General features: G+C 42.1%; 1 protein-coding gene across 3 annotated transcripts in view; it reads right to left on the bottom strand.

The window, feature by feature from the left end:
- Positions 1-12,244: 12,244 nt before the first annotated feature.
- The window catches only part of LOC138735363 (N-acetylated-alpha-linked acidic dipeptidase 2-like), a 32,991-nt gene continuing 29,849 nt past the window's right edge, over positions 12,245-15,386 (bottom strand). For all 3 annotated transcript variants that reach the window (XM_069883318.1, XM_069883319.1, XM_069883320.1), the window contains 2 exons: positions 14,494-14,586; positions 12,245-12,692 (listed from right to left, as the gene is read on the bottom strand). In XM_069883318.1, the coding sequence (XP_069739419.1) occupies positions 12,503-12,692; positions 14,494-14,586 (283 nt within the window). In that variant the 3' untranslated portion in view covers positions 12,245-12,502. The remainder of the gene's footprint in view (positions 12,693-14,493; positions 14,587-15,386) is intronic.

Here is a 15,386-nt window from a genome sequence, read left to right as displayed (position 1 = left end):
AGGGCGACTGTGGCAAAGAGGTTCCCCCCTCCCTTGTTGATTTTAGTCTTCCTCTTGTTTTCTAAGACAACAGCCCAGTCAAGATGCGTATGTTTTGCAGCAATTTGAATAGATATGGCTGCTCAGATGGAAACCTGTCTCATTCACAGAAACTATTCTATCCTAGAACTGTGAGCCATCACAAACTTCTTACAACTGGAATAATTCCAGACACAATGTTAGAGCTGTTCTGAGAATGCTGAAGATACAGCTGTACTGCTTTTTTTTTTTTCCTGTTTTCTTTTTTCTTGGAAAAGGGAAGAAGATACCTGTCAAAACCTCTGGCATTCCCACAAGGGAGAGAAAAAAGATTCACTTCTTTGGTCCTGAAATTTTCTGTGTTAATAACTGTTTTCTCAAAGTTTGAGTAGGTGTTTTAACCAAAGATAACCAAGATACTGTCAGAGACATAAGCTAATCCACAGTTACTGTGGCAAATGATTGTCAAACAAATTCAGTTTCTCCAAGTTTCACTGGAAAATGAAGGGCAGGTGTTGAGGAGGTAGCATGTTAGCAGTAAGGATGATGGGTGGGTAAAGGATGAGTTTTAAGGCTTCTTTGGAGGCAGCACAGATTTCAACCTATATTCATAAAGCCAAGTTTTTCCTGATAGATGGCTGAACATTTTGTCTTCATGCTACAATGTTCACGTGAGCAGGACTAAAGAGCTAATGTACACGATTGTTGTCAACCACACATCTGTAGTCCAGCCTGTGAGCCTAAAATCAAATGGAGTGGAGGAATGTGAAATTGTATAACACTTAGGTTGGTAAAAAAGACCTTTGTGATCATCAAGCCCAGCCATACCTATCCACTACTAAACCAAATCCCTGAGCACTTCATCTGCCTGTCATTTAAATTCCCTCAGGGATGGTGATCCAACCACCTCCCTGGGCAGCCTCTTCCAGTGTCTGATAACCCTTTTGGTGAAGAAATTTTTCCTAATGTCCAATCTGAACTTCCTCTGGCACAGCTCAAGGCCATTTCCTATAACTTGGGAGAAGAGACCAACACCCCCCTCTACAACGTCCTTTCAAGTAGTTGTAGACAGTGATAAGGTCTCCCCTCAGCCTCCTCTAGGCTAAACAACCCCAGTTCCCTCACCTGCTCCTCATAAGACTTGTTCTCCGGCCTCTTCACCAGCCTTGTTGCCCTTCTCAGGACACACTCTAGCACCTCAATGTCCTTGTAGTGAGGGACCCAAACTGGGCACAGTACTCAAGAAGCAGCTTCACTAATGTTGAGTACCGAGGCAGAATCACTTCTCTGGTGCTTCTGGCCATGCTGTTTCTGATACAAGCCAAGATGCCATTGGTCACCTTCTTGGCCTGGGCACTCTGCTGGTTCACATTCAGTTGGCCGTCAACCAACACCCCCAGGTCCTTCTCCACCAGGCAACCTTGTAGCCACTCTTCCACAAGCTTATAGAGCTACATGGGTTGTTGTGTCCCAAGTGCCGAAGTCTGTACTTGACCTTGTTAAACCTCCCAATGTATCAGTATGTTTTTCATTAGCTTAACTGATCAGTCTATATGATCCCTGATTCTGGTTTGAGAAAGTGTTCAGGGTATTTTTGCAGTCAGTGTATTTATTTATGAGAAGGAAGCATCTTCTTGAATAAAATATTTTTGTTACATACTGGTAACAAGTGTTGAAAAATTAGTTCTTGGTTAAATAAAGCTGCATTGCAGCAAAAGCCATTGAAAGCTAGCTGGAGGCTGTTGCCTTAGAACCATCTATGAAATACTGTTAGTCCAAAAACCTTGTTCTCCAAAATGTGTTTCGAATTCATGATAAATATTAATACTGCAATATTACTGCTGAGTTCAATACTTCAGAGCAAACAAGCATAATATGCTTTTAGTGTAATGTGCTTAATCTAATTTGTTCTTTAACTGAAAATCAGATTCATGTGAGAGACAGAGTTGATACTGTGCACTTCTGGACCCAAAGGAACTTAGGGTTTTTTTATAAGGGAACACCTTTGTAATCAAGATGTGTTTCTGTTTATGTAAACAGTAACCCAAATTTTAAATGCTCTCCCTTCATTTGTGAAAGCAGTTGACATTTGGAATGTCTACTCATGAGCAAAACCTAAAACAAAAGCATTCAGTGCAGAATTATTCTTTAATTATAGCTCTGCAAATTGGAAGCCTGTCAGCACTGCTGCTAGAAAAATTTTTACTTCAATGGATGCTTATGCTGTCTGAGAAAGTTAGCAGCTGTAAAGAAGGTAAAGCTGGAAAAAATAATGTAGAATATTAAAATGTAGTTGAAAATAAATTTTTGAGAAAGGTTTTCACATATTTATAGAAAACATATTTGTAGAAAACATGCTAGGATTGAAGGTTAATACAAAGCAACAGCTCCAGCTGTGAATGAGCCAAAGCACTGCATCTTTTTAAATCAGTGTTATACTTTTTTCCCATATTTTTATAAAGGTTGACCTAGTTGCTATGTGAGCACAATGGCATTGTTCAGCATTTCTTTTTCTGCTGTTATTACACCTCAATAATAATTTATTTCAGAATTAAGACAATGAAGTCTATTGCATTTATTATTGAACCATTATTTTGATCCATGCTGCCTGAAGACTGCACAACAAAGTGAGGCCAAAAACTTCAACATGATTGAAGCAGCAGTATTAAAATGTTGAGCACAGAATTCTTAAGCTTAAGTATGTGTCATTATAAGGAGTTTTTGCATTTCACAGTTCAGTTATAAAATATATATATATTTTAATTTCAGTAAATGTCACTATTCAAAGGGTAAATTACAATCTGCAGTGTTGTATGTCCTCATTTGCCTTCCATGCATGCATTGTCAGTATTCTTCACTGAAATTGAAAATATAGTTGTCTGCAGAATGACCACTAGCCATGAGAGAGCTGATAGATTTTTGCCAGAACTTCTCCATATTCTGGTAATTATGTTTAGTACAAAATGGAGTGTAATACTGCCTGAGAGGCAAGTGCTGAGTCCTGCAGTTACACTCTGGATCCTGTTATAAATATCTAGTCCTCAGGCAGGTTATCATTTATCAGGATGCAAATGACAAGAATGATTGATCTTTGCAAAACCCAAGTCCAGTCAGGCTGAATTGTGTAAGCTGGGGTGGTTTGAAAATAGAAAGAAAAGCTAGTTGTATTTCATCCGTTTCTCAGATTTGCCAGGACTAGGTACTAAGTATGTATATGACTGTATATAAATAGCTGTTCCTAACAATCGTACTTTCAAAAACGTGGCATCACCCCCAAGTAACCCAAGTGCCGACCTCTGCTGACAGCTCAATAAACACAGTATTGCCACAGCTTATAGCTTAAAGCAGGGCACAAGCTTTGTTCCATCTCTACAGGGTCTTAGGACTTACCAGGCTTGCATTGTCAGAACTTCTATTCGCCTGCCTGTAGCTTTGTTTTCTTGTTTCCTTGTTTGGCTGTTACAAGTTTTCTAATGACCAGGTGGCTATTGCCTTATTAAGTTTACGTATGTTTCTCCTTTTACAGTTCTATGGTATAATCACATTGGTAATACAGATACTAGGAACAAGCAGTTATTTGTGTAGAACATACAATTCTAGCATCATGGGCCCCTCACCACAAGAAGAATGTTGAGGCTCCGGAGCGAGTCTAGAGAAAAGCGACAAAGCTGGTGAAGGGGCTGGAGAACAGGTCTTACGAAGAGCAGCTGAGGGAACTGGGGTTGTTTAGCCTGGAGAAGAGGAGGCTGAGGGGAGACCTCATTGCTCTCTACAACTACCTGAAAGGAGTTTGTAGAGAGGAGGGTGCTGGCCTCTTCTCCCAAGTGACAGGGGACAGGACAAGAGGAAACAGCCTCAAGCTCCGCCAGGGGAGGTTCAGGCTGGACATTAGGAAAAAAATTCTTCACAAAAAGGGTCCTTGGGCACTGGAACAGGCTGCCCAGGGAGGTGGTTGAGTCACCTTCCCTGGAGGTGTTTAAGGCACGGGTGGACAAGGTGCTGAGGGGCATGGTTTAGTGTTTGATAGGAATGGTTGGACTTAATGATCCAATGGGTCTTTTCAACCTGATGATTCTATGATTCTAAGCCTGATACCATAGCAGGGACCTTGAAAGATGGGACCCAAGATGGAGAGGACCATGGGCATAGGATGATTAGAGAAGGGGCACAGGATGATACTGGAGACCCTGAGAAAATAGACAGCTCATAACCATTTTAGCTGCTTTGTTATTGAAACGCTTGTCTGTAATAGCATTTCTTTTTCTTTTTCTGTAATGAATAGATTGAGATTAAAAATCCATCGATCAGACAGCTGAGAATTCAAGTATACTGACAATGAATTTGTCTTCGCTTATAAAGTCTGTTTGTTCCTGCTCATAATAAGACAGGAAGATCCCCTGTATTTCATTCCTCCGCTGTGGCAACAGGCGTCACTACACAAGTGCCTGCGCTTCGGCAAGGCTCATCACCAAGGTAATTCCAGTTGAGCTGAAGATGGTGATTTGGCACAGGCAGGAGGTGCCAGGGCATGCAGACTCCAATGGAAAGAGTGTGGAAACATGGCTTGGGAGACACAGGGAGCTGAGTGCTTCAGGAGGAGAGAGTGTTGGTTCCAGGAAAATCAGAAGGGATGACTGATCTCAGAGGGAGCTAAATCTTTCAGCCCTCAGTGTTTTGCAGCTGACTGTGCTACTCCAGCCTGACATCCTGCTGCTTATGGGTTACATAAGGGGGTGTTGTTACAACAATTGCTGTGTCCAGCAACTGTGGCTTGAGTTTCCTTCTAAAAATACAGCCAAGTGTGGAGGTAATGTGGATGGCAGTATCAGGAATGCGTCAGCAGTTTACTGTCAGCAAGCTAGCAAAGCACATCTGGGGAAGGTTCCATGTAAACATAGCAAGTCTATTCTTATCTGATACCCTCCTGTGAAATGCTTTTCCCATTACTGCGTCTCAGTTTTTTTCCCTTTGTGGAAGCTTATAACATGTTTGCAGTTTGCTTGAACTAAGTACAGTCCTTCTGCGCAAGGTGCCCAACAAACCAGTTCTCTTTCTCCTCCTCCACCATTCTTTGAGCTCCCCATGCTTATCCAGAAAATGAATGTGCCTTACAGATTGTGTTGCAGAATAGCTTGTAGATTTTCTAGGATAAAGAAGAAAATGTTTAAGGGTGTAGGATCCATCAGGCAAAAAACACTGTGCTGGCACTGACAGGAGCTGCCTTGACTTCATGGATTATAACTGGCAGAAGCAAGTAGAGTAATTCACAGGACAGACAGCTCCTGAACCATTTAGGCTTTTAAAGTTCTTCTTACTGACACTGATCAACAGAAGTAACTGCTGAACTTGACTTAGAGCTCAACTCTAACACACAATAGCCTTGCAGCTAAACTACAGGGCTAAATGGTAGCATCTTTTGCTTGACTGGAGTTGCTTTCAGTCCCAGTGGTGTAAAGGAAATTATCTTTTACTTCAAAAAGGGCTGTTCACTAAATTCAGCTCCTACTGGTTTCTCTAGGGGCAATTTCTATGTAGCAGGTGTTGCTTGGTGAGGAACACGGCACTTTGGTTCAGCTAGGGAAAGGACAGCATAGCAGAAGCAAAAATTTCTGTATTTCATTCAGTGTTGTCTTTTCTTCTTTGCTGTAGATTAGTCCATGATGTTCACCATCATTCAGCTCTCTTAATGGCACTCTTAACTCTATGCTAAAATCCCATGAATGGAAAGAGGAATTTAGAATAAGAGAGAGAAAAAATGGGCCATACTGAGTTAATCCTGATCCTACCAGCCGCAGAGAAGGTCCCCAGTGGCTTTTGATGCTGTGTCACATGGAGATTTCATCTCTGCCTCCTTGAGGGTGTTTACAGCATTTCCTGGGCTGTGCAGAAAGTCCTGAGTGACTTTCAGACCTGGTCAGCATCTTCCTATTGATATTTTCCTTAGGAATAACGTGGGGTCACTGCAGTAGCTCTTCTCTGCAGACACAGCACAGCGACTCTTACCCTCCAAATGACAACATTGGAGGATAAACTATTTCTGCTTTCAAAGAGTTATGTGTTTTTTAAAAAAAAATATTCAATTGACATATTGATCATTATCTTGGTTTAAAGAGAACAAGCTACCTTTCAAAGATACATTTACTAATTTTCATGGGTTTCAATCAAATGTACAGGAATAGAGAACTGCCAGCAGCACTTAAGGGAATGTCTGTTCAGTAGCAAGCACTACAACGGAGTGCATAGTACTGTCTTTCCCTGTAATCTCTCCATGACAAAAGCTTAAAGCAAGGATTAAAGCAGGTGTGTTTTTAATCCCTTCATGCATACATACGCTTTAATTCCCCAGTGCTTTAGGGCCTCCTGAATGAAAGGTTGCATCTGGATCATTACGTGTGAGCTCCCCTTGCATGCGTCTGATCATTTTTTTAACACATCTTAGCTATCACAGTTTCCTGTAGCAATGAAGCTCATTGTATAATCACATGTAGTGTGAATAATCCCTTTGTTTTAAACTTAATGCCTTCTTCTACTTAATGCCTTCTTTGCCTCAGTCTTTAGTCGTAAGGAGGGTCGTTCCGCCTGTGTACAAACCCAGGAGCTAGAGGAGCATAATGAGGCTCCCATGATCCAAGAGGAGGTGGTCAGAGCCTTGCTAGCCCGACTGGACAGTCACAAGTCTATGGGGCCGGACGGGATTCACCCTAGGGTACTGAAGGAGCTGGCGGATGTGCTGGCCAAACCCCTTTCCATCATCTTCCAACAGTCCTGGAAGACTGGGGAAGTCCCACTGGACTGGAGGCTGGCTGATGTTGTGCCCATCTACAAAAAGGGCCGCAGGGAGGACCCAGGAAACTACAGGCCTGTCAGTCTGACCTCAGTGCCAGGGAAAGTCATGGAACAGGTGATCTTGAGTGCTATCATGAAGCACATGCAAGAGAACCGGGTGATCAGGCCCAGTCAACATGGGTTCACAAAAGGCAGGTCTTGCCAGACTAACCTGATCGCCTTCTATGACAAAGTGACCCGGCTACTGGATGAGGGAAAGGCTGTGGATGTGGTCTTCCTGGACTTCAGCAAAGCCTTTGACACAGTTTCCCACAGCATTCTGCTTGAGAAACTGTCAGCCTCTGGGCTGGACAGGCGCACACTCTCCTGGGTGGAAAACTGGTTGGATGGCCGGGCCCAGAGAGTGGTGGTAAATGGTGTGAAATCCAGCTGGAGGCCAGTGACAAGTGGGGTTCCCCAGGGCTCAGTGCTGGGTCCAGCCCTGTTCAATGTCTTCATCAATGACCTGGATGAAGGCATCGAATGCACCCTTAGCAAGTTTGCGGACGACACTAAGCTGGGTGGAAGTGTCGATCTGCTGGAGGGTCGGGAGGCTCTGCAAAGGGATCTGAACAGGCTGGACCGCTGGGCAGAATCCAATGGCATGAGGTTTAACAAGGCCAAATGCCGGGTCCTGCACTTGGGGCACAACAACCCTATGCAGTGCTACAGACTGGGAGAAGTCTGTCTAGAAAGCTGCCTGGAGGAGAGGGACCTGGGGGTGTTGGTTGACAGCCGACTGAATATGAGCCAGCAGTGTGCCCAGGTGGCCAAGAAGGCCAATGGCATCTTGGCTTGTATCAGAAACGGCGTGACCAGCAGGTCCAGGGAGGTTATCCTCCCTCTGTACTCGGCACTGGTGAGACCGCTCCTCGAATACTGTGTTCAGTTCTGGGCCCCTCACCACAAGAAGGATGTTGAGGCTCTGGAGAGAGTCCAGAGAAGAGCAACAAAGCTGGTGAAAGGGCTGGAGAACAGGCCTTATGAGGAGCGGCTGAGAGAGCTGGGGTTGTTTAGCCTGGAGAAGAGGAGGCTGAGGGGTGACCTCATTGCTCTCTACAACTACCTGAAAGGACGTTGTAGAGAGGAGGGTGCTGGCCTCTTCTCCCAAGTGACAGGGGACAGGACAAGAGGGAATGGCCTCAAGCTCCGCCAGGGGAGGTTTAGGCTAGACGTTAGGAAAAAATTCTTTACAGAAAGGGTCATTGGACACTGGAACAGGCTGCCCAGGGAGGTGGTTGAGTCGCCTTCCCTGGAGGTGTTTAAGGCACGGGTGGACGAGGTGCTGAGGGATATGGTTTAGTGTTTGGTAGGAACGGTTGGACTCGGTGATCCGGTGGGTCTCTTCCAGCCTGGTTATTCTGTGATTCTGTGATTCTGTGATTCTGTGAAACCTGCTGCCTGATATCTGATTGGCAGCATGGGCAGGAACAGCAATAGTTCCTCCACACAAGAAAAGAGTTTCAGGCCGCTGAGACCTGGGCATTCAAGAGAATGTGAACTCTAGACCCTTATGAATGTGCAGAGATGATTTTATAGGTTATCAACAGCAGAAAGACAGAATAATAGAAAACGGGTCTGAGGAAAATTCAGCACACAGTACTGATGCGGATTGTGATCGTTTGCTTAATGGGCTGATTGACTGTCTTAGGACTTTTCTTCTGCAATGTCTTTTCCTTAATAGATACACAGAGTTACACTATTTGTTTTATTTTTATCACTGTTGTAAAATAATGCAATTTTAGATCAGCTGAAGCAATTTAGAAGTTTGACATGGACTTGATAAATTGCTTTGGCTGAACCAAAAGAACAGACAAATCCAAATGTCCTGTTCTAGCACCTGAACTGTACAGTTGCTGAGAAGATTTATGAAACTTCTTCAGCTGATGTGTTTGTATTTCAGTCATCAGGATACTGGGATAGGGACATTTTCATTGCATTGCTTCATAATGACAGTCCCTTGATGCACAAGTTATCTTTGGGAAAGGTTGCTAACTTACAGGGTGTTTAGAGAAGCACTAGCATCATTTAGTCCCGAATACTTAATCTTTAAAGGCTTTGAATTAGGTTTGAGTTTTATTAAGCTTAAGATCTGCAGAGCTTCTTTTAGGTGGTTCTATTTCTATTTATCAATTGGTTGAAAACCACAGCAGACTAGCGAGTCCAGAGAAGAGCGACAAAGCTGGTGAAGGGGCTGGAGAACAAGTCTTACAAAGAGCAGCTGAAGGAACTGGGGTTGTTTAGCCTGGAGAAGAGAAGGCTGAGGGGGAGACCTCATTGCTCTCTACAACTACCTGAAAGGAGCTTGTAGAGAGGAGGGTGCTGGCCTCTTCTCCCAAGTGACAGGGGACAGGACAAGAGGGAATGGCCTCAAGCTCTGCCAGGGGAGGTTTAGGCTGGACATTAGGAAAAAATTTTTCACAGAAAGGGTCATTGGGCACTGGAACAGGCTGCCCAGGGAGGTGGTTGAGTCACCTTCCCTGGAGGTGTTTAAGGCACGGGTGGACGAGGTGCTGAGGGGCATGGTTTAGTGTTTGATAGGAATGGTTAGACTAGATGATCCAATGGGTCTTTTCCAACCTAGTGATTCTGTGATTTTAAATTATTTCCAATTTTTTGCAAATCAATATTTTAACTGGATAGTGTTTATCACTTAGTGGAGAATGGAGCATGTAGGTCATATCCACTTTCCAGCTATCACTAAGATCACCAAGTGTTATGGCTTCCTTTCCAAAGGCAAATCAAAGGTATTTCAACCATAAGAGAATGTGAAATAAACGTTCTGGCACTGTCCCTTTGAAACTGATTTTCTAAATGGATGATTGGCAAGCCAAATAACCAAGTAATGTGCAGCCCCAGTCCAGGCTGAAGGGTCTATTTCTCCCAGCTGTATGGTTCACATATTGCTTTGGCCAGGTTGAGTGAATGAACTGTGCAAATGGAATTAGGGCAGGACAGAGTAAGTGATCCAGTATTATCCGTTTGTAAGGAAAGCCTGAAAAATACCCACACACTTTGAAATTATGGGCAGGCAGAGCTACAAGATACAGCAGCTTTTGGGCTGGCAGACAGCAGCAGTTGCTTGGTTGCCCATGTACAGAAAAGGAGATATTACTGACTGAAGCAAGGAAGGCAATCTTAGCTCTGAGTAACTGATCCTTTCAGTACCAAGAATATGGGACTTTATGGAAATCAATTGGTATGAGCCATTTATAAGTGGTTTGATTTCCTTATTTATAAGGGTTTAGATAGCACTCTCCCTCAGCAGAAATTTATAGAGAGGAATGGAAATAGATTTAAGTTATTTTGTATACTTCTCAGGATGTAGTGGGTCATGGTGAATCACACATTCAAGCAGAGTTATCAATTAAGTTGAGAAAAGGAACAAAGTAATCAATGCCAGCTGTGCATTCAGCCTGACATGAGCTGTAATTCATTCTTACAGCTTCAAACTGCACACAGAAACAAGAAGAGATTATGTGTTCTTTTACATTAGCAAGGTAATGGCACAGAACTTAAAAGGCTAACTACCGCTAAAAAATTATGTGTACGGGTGAAAAAATTGTTCACTCTTTTACACCATTACAGAGATTTTTGTAAATAAAGCAGCAAGCACACTTTACCAGGTATGCCTTTTTATGTGGAAATCCCTTTTTTTGCCTTATCCCCTGATAATCCTACAGCAGTGACCACTGACAGTTCCATACCTGGCTGCTGTTCACAAGGAAGAGGCACTAGTGGCTTTTTTCCACCATCCAGATATCCTAACCCTACCTTGGGGGCACATTCAGTTATTGCCCATTACAGTTAACATAAAGCTGGGATGGAGCAGGAAGAATGGGAAATTCAGGAAAAGGGAAGAAAAAACAGTACTGTTATGTGCCAGTCACCGTTCACAGGGTATCACATCCTTCAGCAACACCGTAAGCTAAAGAAAGATGTGATCGTGAAAAACTTAAAAATTGTGAATGGCCCCAGTTAGGTAGGAGTAAGAACAAAAAAATGTACTCACTGTTCTGGTGTCCTCAGCATTGACTACTAATATCTCTTATGTGCATGCTGACAAGGTCAGTTAAGCACTACTTTTTCCAAAGGAACAGGTAAAGCATGGGCTGTGGAAGTGTAATTTCCGTGCCTAAGGCTTGATTTGTGAAAAACCATTTCACAGTCAGTTATGAGCACAACATCCATAGATACACAGTCCTTTGTCTTTCAGAGAGGCTCAGTGGAAGTGACGCTAAAGAAAGCATCTCTTCTCCGGGGGGCACATGCCACCAAGACAACTTCCCAAAGTACTGAACTATAGTAATTTCTAGTTCTCTTGTTTGAATTCAAGGCATCTGAGATGAGAACAACTCCTTCTGCAGCTGAGTAATAGTCCTGTTTCTCTGATTCCCTCCTTTTTAGTACCACATCTGTTTTATTCCCAATAAAACAAAAAAGGATTTTATTCCCACAACCTGGTGCAATTTATGGTTTTGAGAAAAACTGTAGTATATTTTACATGAGAGAAGAAATTGGTTATTATCAGCTCCCACAAACTGGAATGTGATTTAATAAGATTCTAGCAATTTTATTAGTTGTAAAGCATGAAGATGAGAAGTACATTTAAAGGGCAAATGAAGCAAGAATAATTTTTTTTACAAATTAAACAGTTTTGTACAATTACTCTTCTCATACATTTCATTTTCTCTTTGAATGTGAAAGCAGCTCCTGATGGGAAACTTTCTTCCGGTCTTATTTGAAAACAGAATAACCTCAAGCCCCATGCCAATAATCAGAAAGTCCTTCAGCTCCCTCAGCTGGAAGAAGACATCAACATAAAAGAGATCTCCTGGGAAAACAATAGGAACAAAAGCCCGTGGGTTTGGGACTAGTGAAAGAGCCATAAGGAGCAGGGAGGTCAGCTGTGGTTATCCCCCACAATCTGCATATTCCAAAGTGTGAGAAAAGGAGAGAGGAGCACACTGTCCTTCAGAGGAACAGACACTCCCTGAGAAAATGCTTTTGGATTTCTGTATGTAAGCAGCTGTTTTCTCTGATTATCAAGAATGGTTAATACTGCTTTGGCAATCAGCAGGAGGGCCAGTATCTTATTTTTCCTGGAAAAGAAAGCAAATCAATATAATGAGCACTCACTAGTCTTGTGGAATAGATTCTAAAATACAGAGTAGCCTTTGGTATCGTATATTATAGAAGTAATTATCAGAACAAGACAAATGCATGCCCTGAAGAGTGTTACATTTTTGCTCTTGAAATGCATGCTCTTGATCACTGCTACAGACGACATTTACAGGTAGCTTGGCAAATAACTGGTTTTGCAATTGTACATCCAAAATAATGGGCCCTCAAAATTGGCAGATCTTTCAGAAAACTCTAGTTGGGAACTGATTCTTCCTTCTTCTCACTTGCAAATTTACTTACATCTAGGATTGTCCATAAAGCTACATTTTTGTCAGTATCAGAGAAGCAGTAATTTCTAGCTCAGAAGTTCTTTGATACATGGAATTCCTGCTAACCCTAACAATACACTTGCATGCATTTAGAAGGTTGGAAACTCAGACAGATAGGCAGTCAGGGGAGACTGGGTCACTGTAGAAGCCCAACTACACTGTATTTCAGTCTTTGCTATATGACTGAGCTTTTCAGAGCCATCACTCTATGCTACTTCTTCCAGTGCCCCTGCTGCAGCCTGCACAGTGAAGGCTGCAATTGAAATCTGTCTCTTTACTTCTTCCCAAGCTCCATGTTGATCAGTTTTGCTTTCAATATCAAACATGGCATCATAGATCCCCGGGAAGGATTCTCCAGCATACTTGTTGTGACTGCTTGGAGCGAAGATGACATGTCTGTGGGGAAAGAAGAGAAAAATGTAGGTATACTAAATAACTATGATGAGAGTGAGTGTGAGAGTGTGTGTGTGTTTTCATTGTGGGCAACTATTTGTGCTTCATAAAACAGATACAAAACCTGTGAAGATCACAACTTACTAAACACTCAGGAAATCTGCCTGTACTTATCTTTTAAAAGGACAAGAGGAAATAACTGCAAGGGCAAAATCTATGGGAAAGGGCACAAATTTAGGACAGGTAACCTTCTCCTTGGGAGGAGGTGATGCATTTGTCTAATTAGGAATGAAAATGTGTTTTTTATTGTTTTTTAAATGGGAGTTCAACAAGCCCATTGAACTAATGTGGCAGTCTGGAAAAGGAAATAAAACTAGCTATGGGTGTACAATGAGAAGTGGAACAGAAATAATAAATCAAAAATAACTAAGTAGTTGAATGATGGTTAGCAGATCTGGGAAAGGAATGTAAAAAGAGGGAAAAAAAAATCTGTGGGACAGTTCTTGAGAAGAGCATGAATTCTTCAAAGAAGTAGTGATTGTATTGGAACAGAACTGTGCATAAGTATCAGTTTTAACTTTTGGTATTTTTTTCCAATAATGGGTAGTTGCAGATCTGCTTTTAAATTGATTTTATACGTATGAAGTATTAAAGCTTATTTGTAGTATGTAAAAGAGTCCTCTTAAATCAATATAAACACTATAACTACATTAATAAATGCAAGCTAGTAAAAGAAAAAAAAAATCAGACAGCTCTAAACGATACCTAACACCCAACAGGAAGAACTGTAGAAAACAACCATTTAATTCTTCCGAAAGTGTGAACAACTGTTTATCCTAGGAGGATGGAAGTGTCATTCTCAATTCTACCTGCCTGAGGGCCTTCTGGCTTGGTGTGAAAGCCATCAATCATGGAGTCAGCTACATTCAGTCATTAGGAAATGGAGGATACTAACAGTACAGTGAGGTAGTATGACACCTGACACTGGGATTTAGCTTCTTGTCAAGTGTTACTAATAAATACACTGGCTTTCTATAAAGAATATTATAGTGCACCAAATACTGTCTTTCACTGGGCCCATGTGCTTGCAGAGAGGACACTGACAGAATAACTAGTTAATGATTTAAGCTAACAGGAACATCCATAGGAGCAGCCAAAGCTCATGGACCTTTATCTATCCTGTGCTTGAAGATCACTCTCTCCAAGCTCTTTCTTCTGGACTTCTCAGTTCACCTGACCCTCACTACACATCTCTTCTCCTCCTCTTCTCCTTTTTATTCTACCCTTGTTTCTCCTTTCTTTTCATACAGTTGATTTTCCACTGAATCCTCACTTTGGAGGTGGTTGAGTCACCTTCCCTGGAGGTGTTTAAGGGACGGGTGGACGAGGTGCTGAGGGGCTTGGTTTAGTATTTGATAGGAATGGTTGGACTTGATCATCCAATGGGTCTTTTCCAACCTGATGATTCTATGATTCTATGGACAGGCTTAAAAAAGCAAGTTGTAACTGAAGTAGCACTAAACACCTGCAAATAAAAGTCACAGAGTATGATGGCTAATAAAAGCAGAGTGCCAGATCCAATAAGAGGAATTAGGCACCACAAGACTGGTGCTGCCAAGGATTTCTCCTTGGGGGTTATAAACAAAGTCCACTATTTATTGTATTGTACTTAAAACATAATCTGTTGAGTTGTAATTCCTATATAAGACCTATACAGCAGTTTAACTGACCAGTCAGTTAAGGTGCGGTTCACCTGCAAAAAAAAAAAGTGTGTCTTAGCTGATAAAAAAACTTGTTGCCTCACCTGTAAAATTTCCTTCCTGGTAAGCCAAGAGGATCAATAAAAGCTCTCTCTATAAGCATCAGCTGATCGTTCATGATTCGCACTGCAACTGGACTGCAGAAAATTGAGACAAAGGCATTTCACACAATGACAAAGCATGACTTCTCAGTTTCATTTAAAAACGTTCCTTTTCTTTGGACCAAATTAAAAAAAATACAAAGATGGTCTACAGTCTACAAAAAGATGAGGTTTTGCAAACAGGGGTATTCAATACATTTTACATTAATGCCTTAGGATTTCTGCGTTAGAAAACGCGACTGCAAGATTTCACTTTATGTAAAATAAAATGGAAGACTTCCCGAGAGTGTCAGATACTTGCTTAGTATCACATGGCACTAGAAACATCCCACCTAACAGAGAGGAGAAGGCAGCTGAGATTTAGGTCAAGATTAGATATCTAGATTTTGGTGTCTACTCACAAGCCAAGTGTTGAAAAACCTGCTCTCATCTATACAGTAGCATAGTAAGAATTGGATTTGGGTGCCTAACCACAATTATCTGGTACCATACAAAGTGCTAGGAGCACTTGGCCTCCAGCCACTGCACTCACAATGCACAGAAGTACCATAGGACCCTTAGGTTTGCAAATATCATACAGATATCTTAGATACTCTGAAGCATCATTCTGTCTCCCTGAGGTGTGCTGAAAGTACAAATTCTGGCATCACCTACAACACTCAAGTGTAGGTGTCTAAATACAGAGCTCAGTCCAACTTTAATTTTCACTGCTACCTGCCCTTCCATGTTTTAATGACAAGCTGATACTAGTAATAAGCTCTACATCTGATACTATTCATCACAGGAAGCAGAATTCATCTTAGCAGGTAATGCCTGTCTCAGAGTTCAAGGGCTCT

This window comes from Phaenicophaeus curvirostris, chromosome 1 (assembly GCF_032191515.1).
Source record: "Phaenicophaeus curvirostris isolate KB17595 chromosome 1, BPBGC_Pcur_1.0, whole genome shotgun sequence".
NCBI classification, from domain to species: Eukaryota; Metazoa; Chordata; class Aves; order Cuculiformes; family Cuculidae; genus Phaenicophaeus; species Phaenicophaeus curvirostris.
This window is presented reverse-complemented; position numbering and strand designations above follow the sequence as displayed.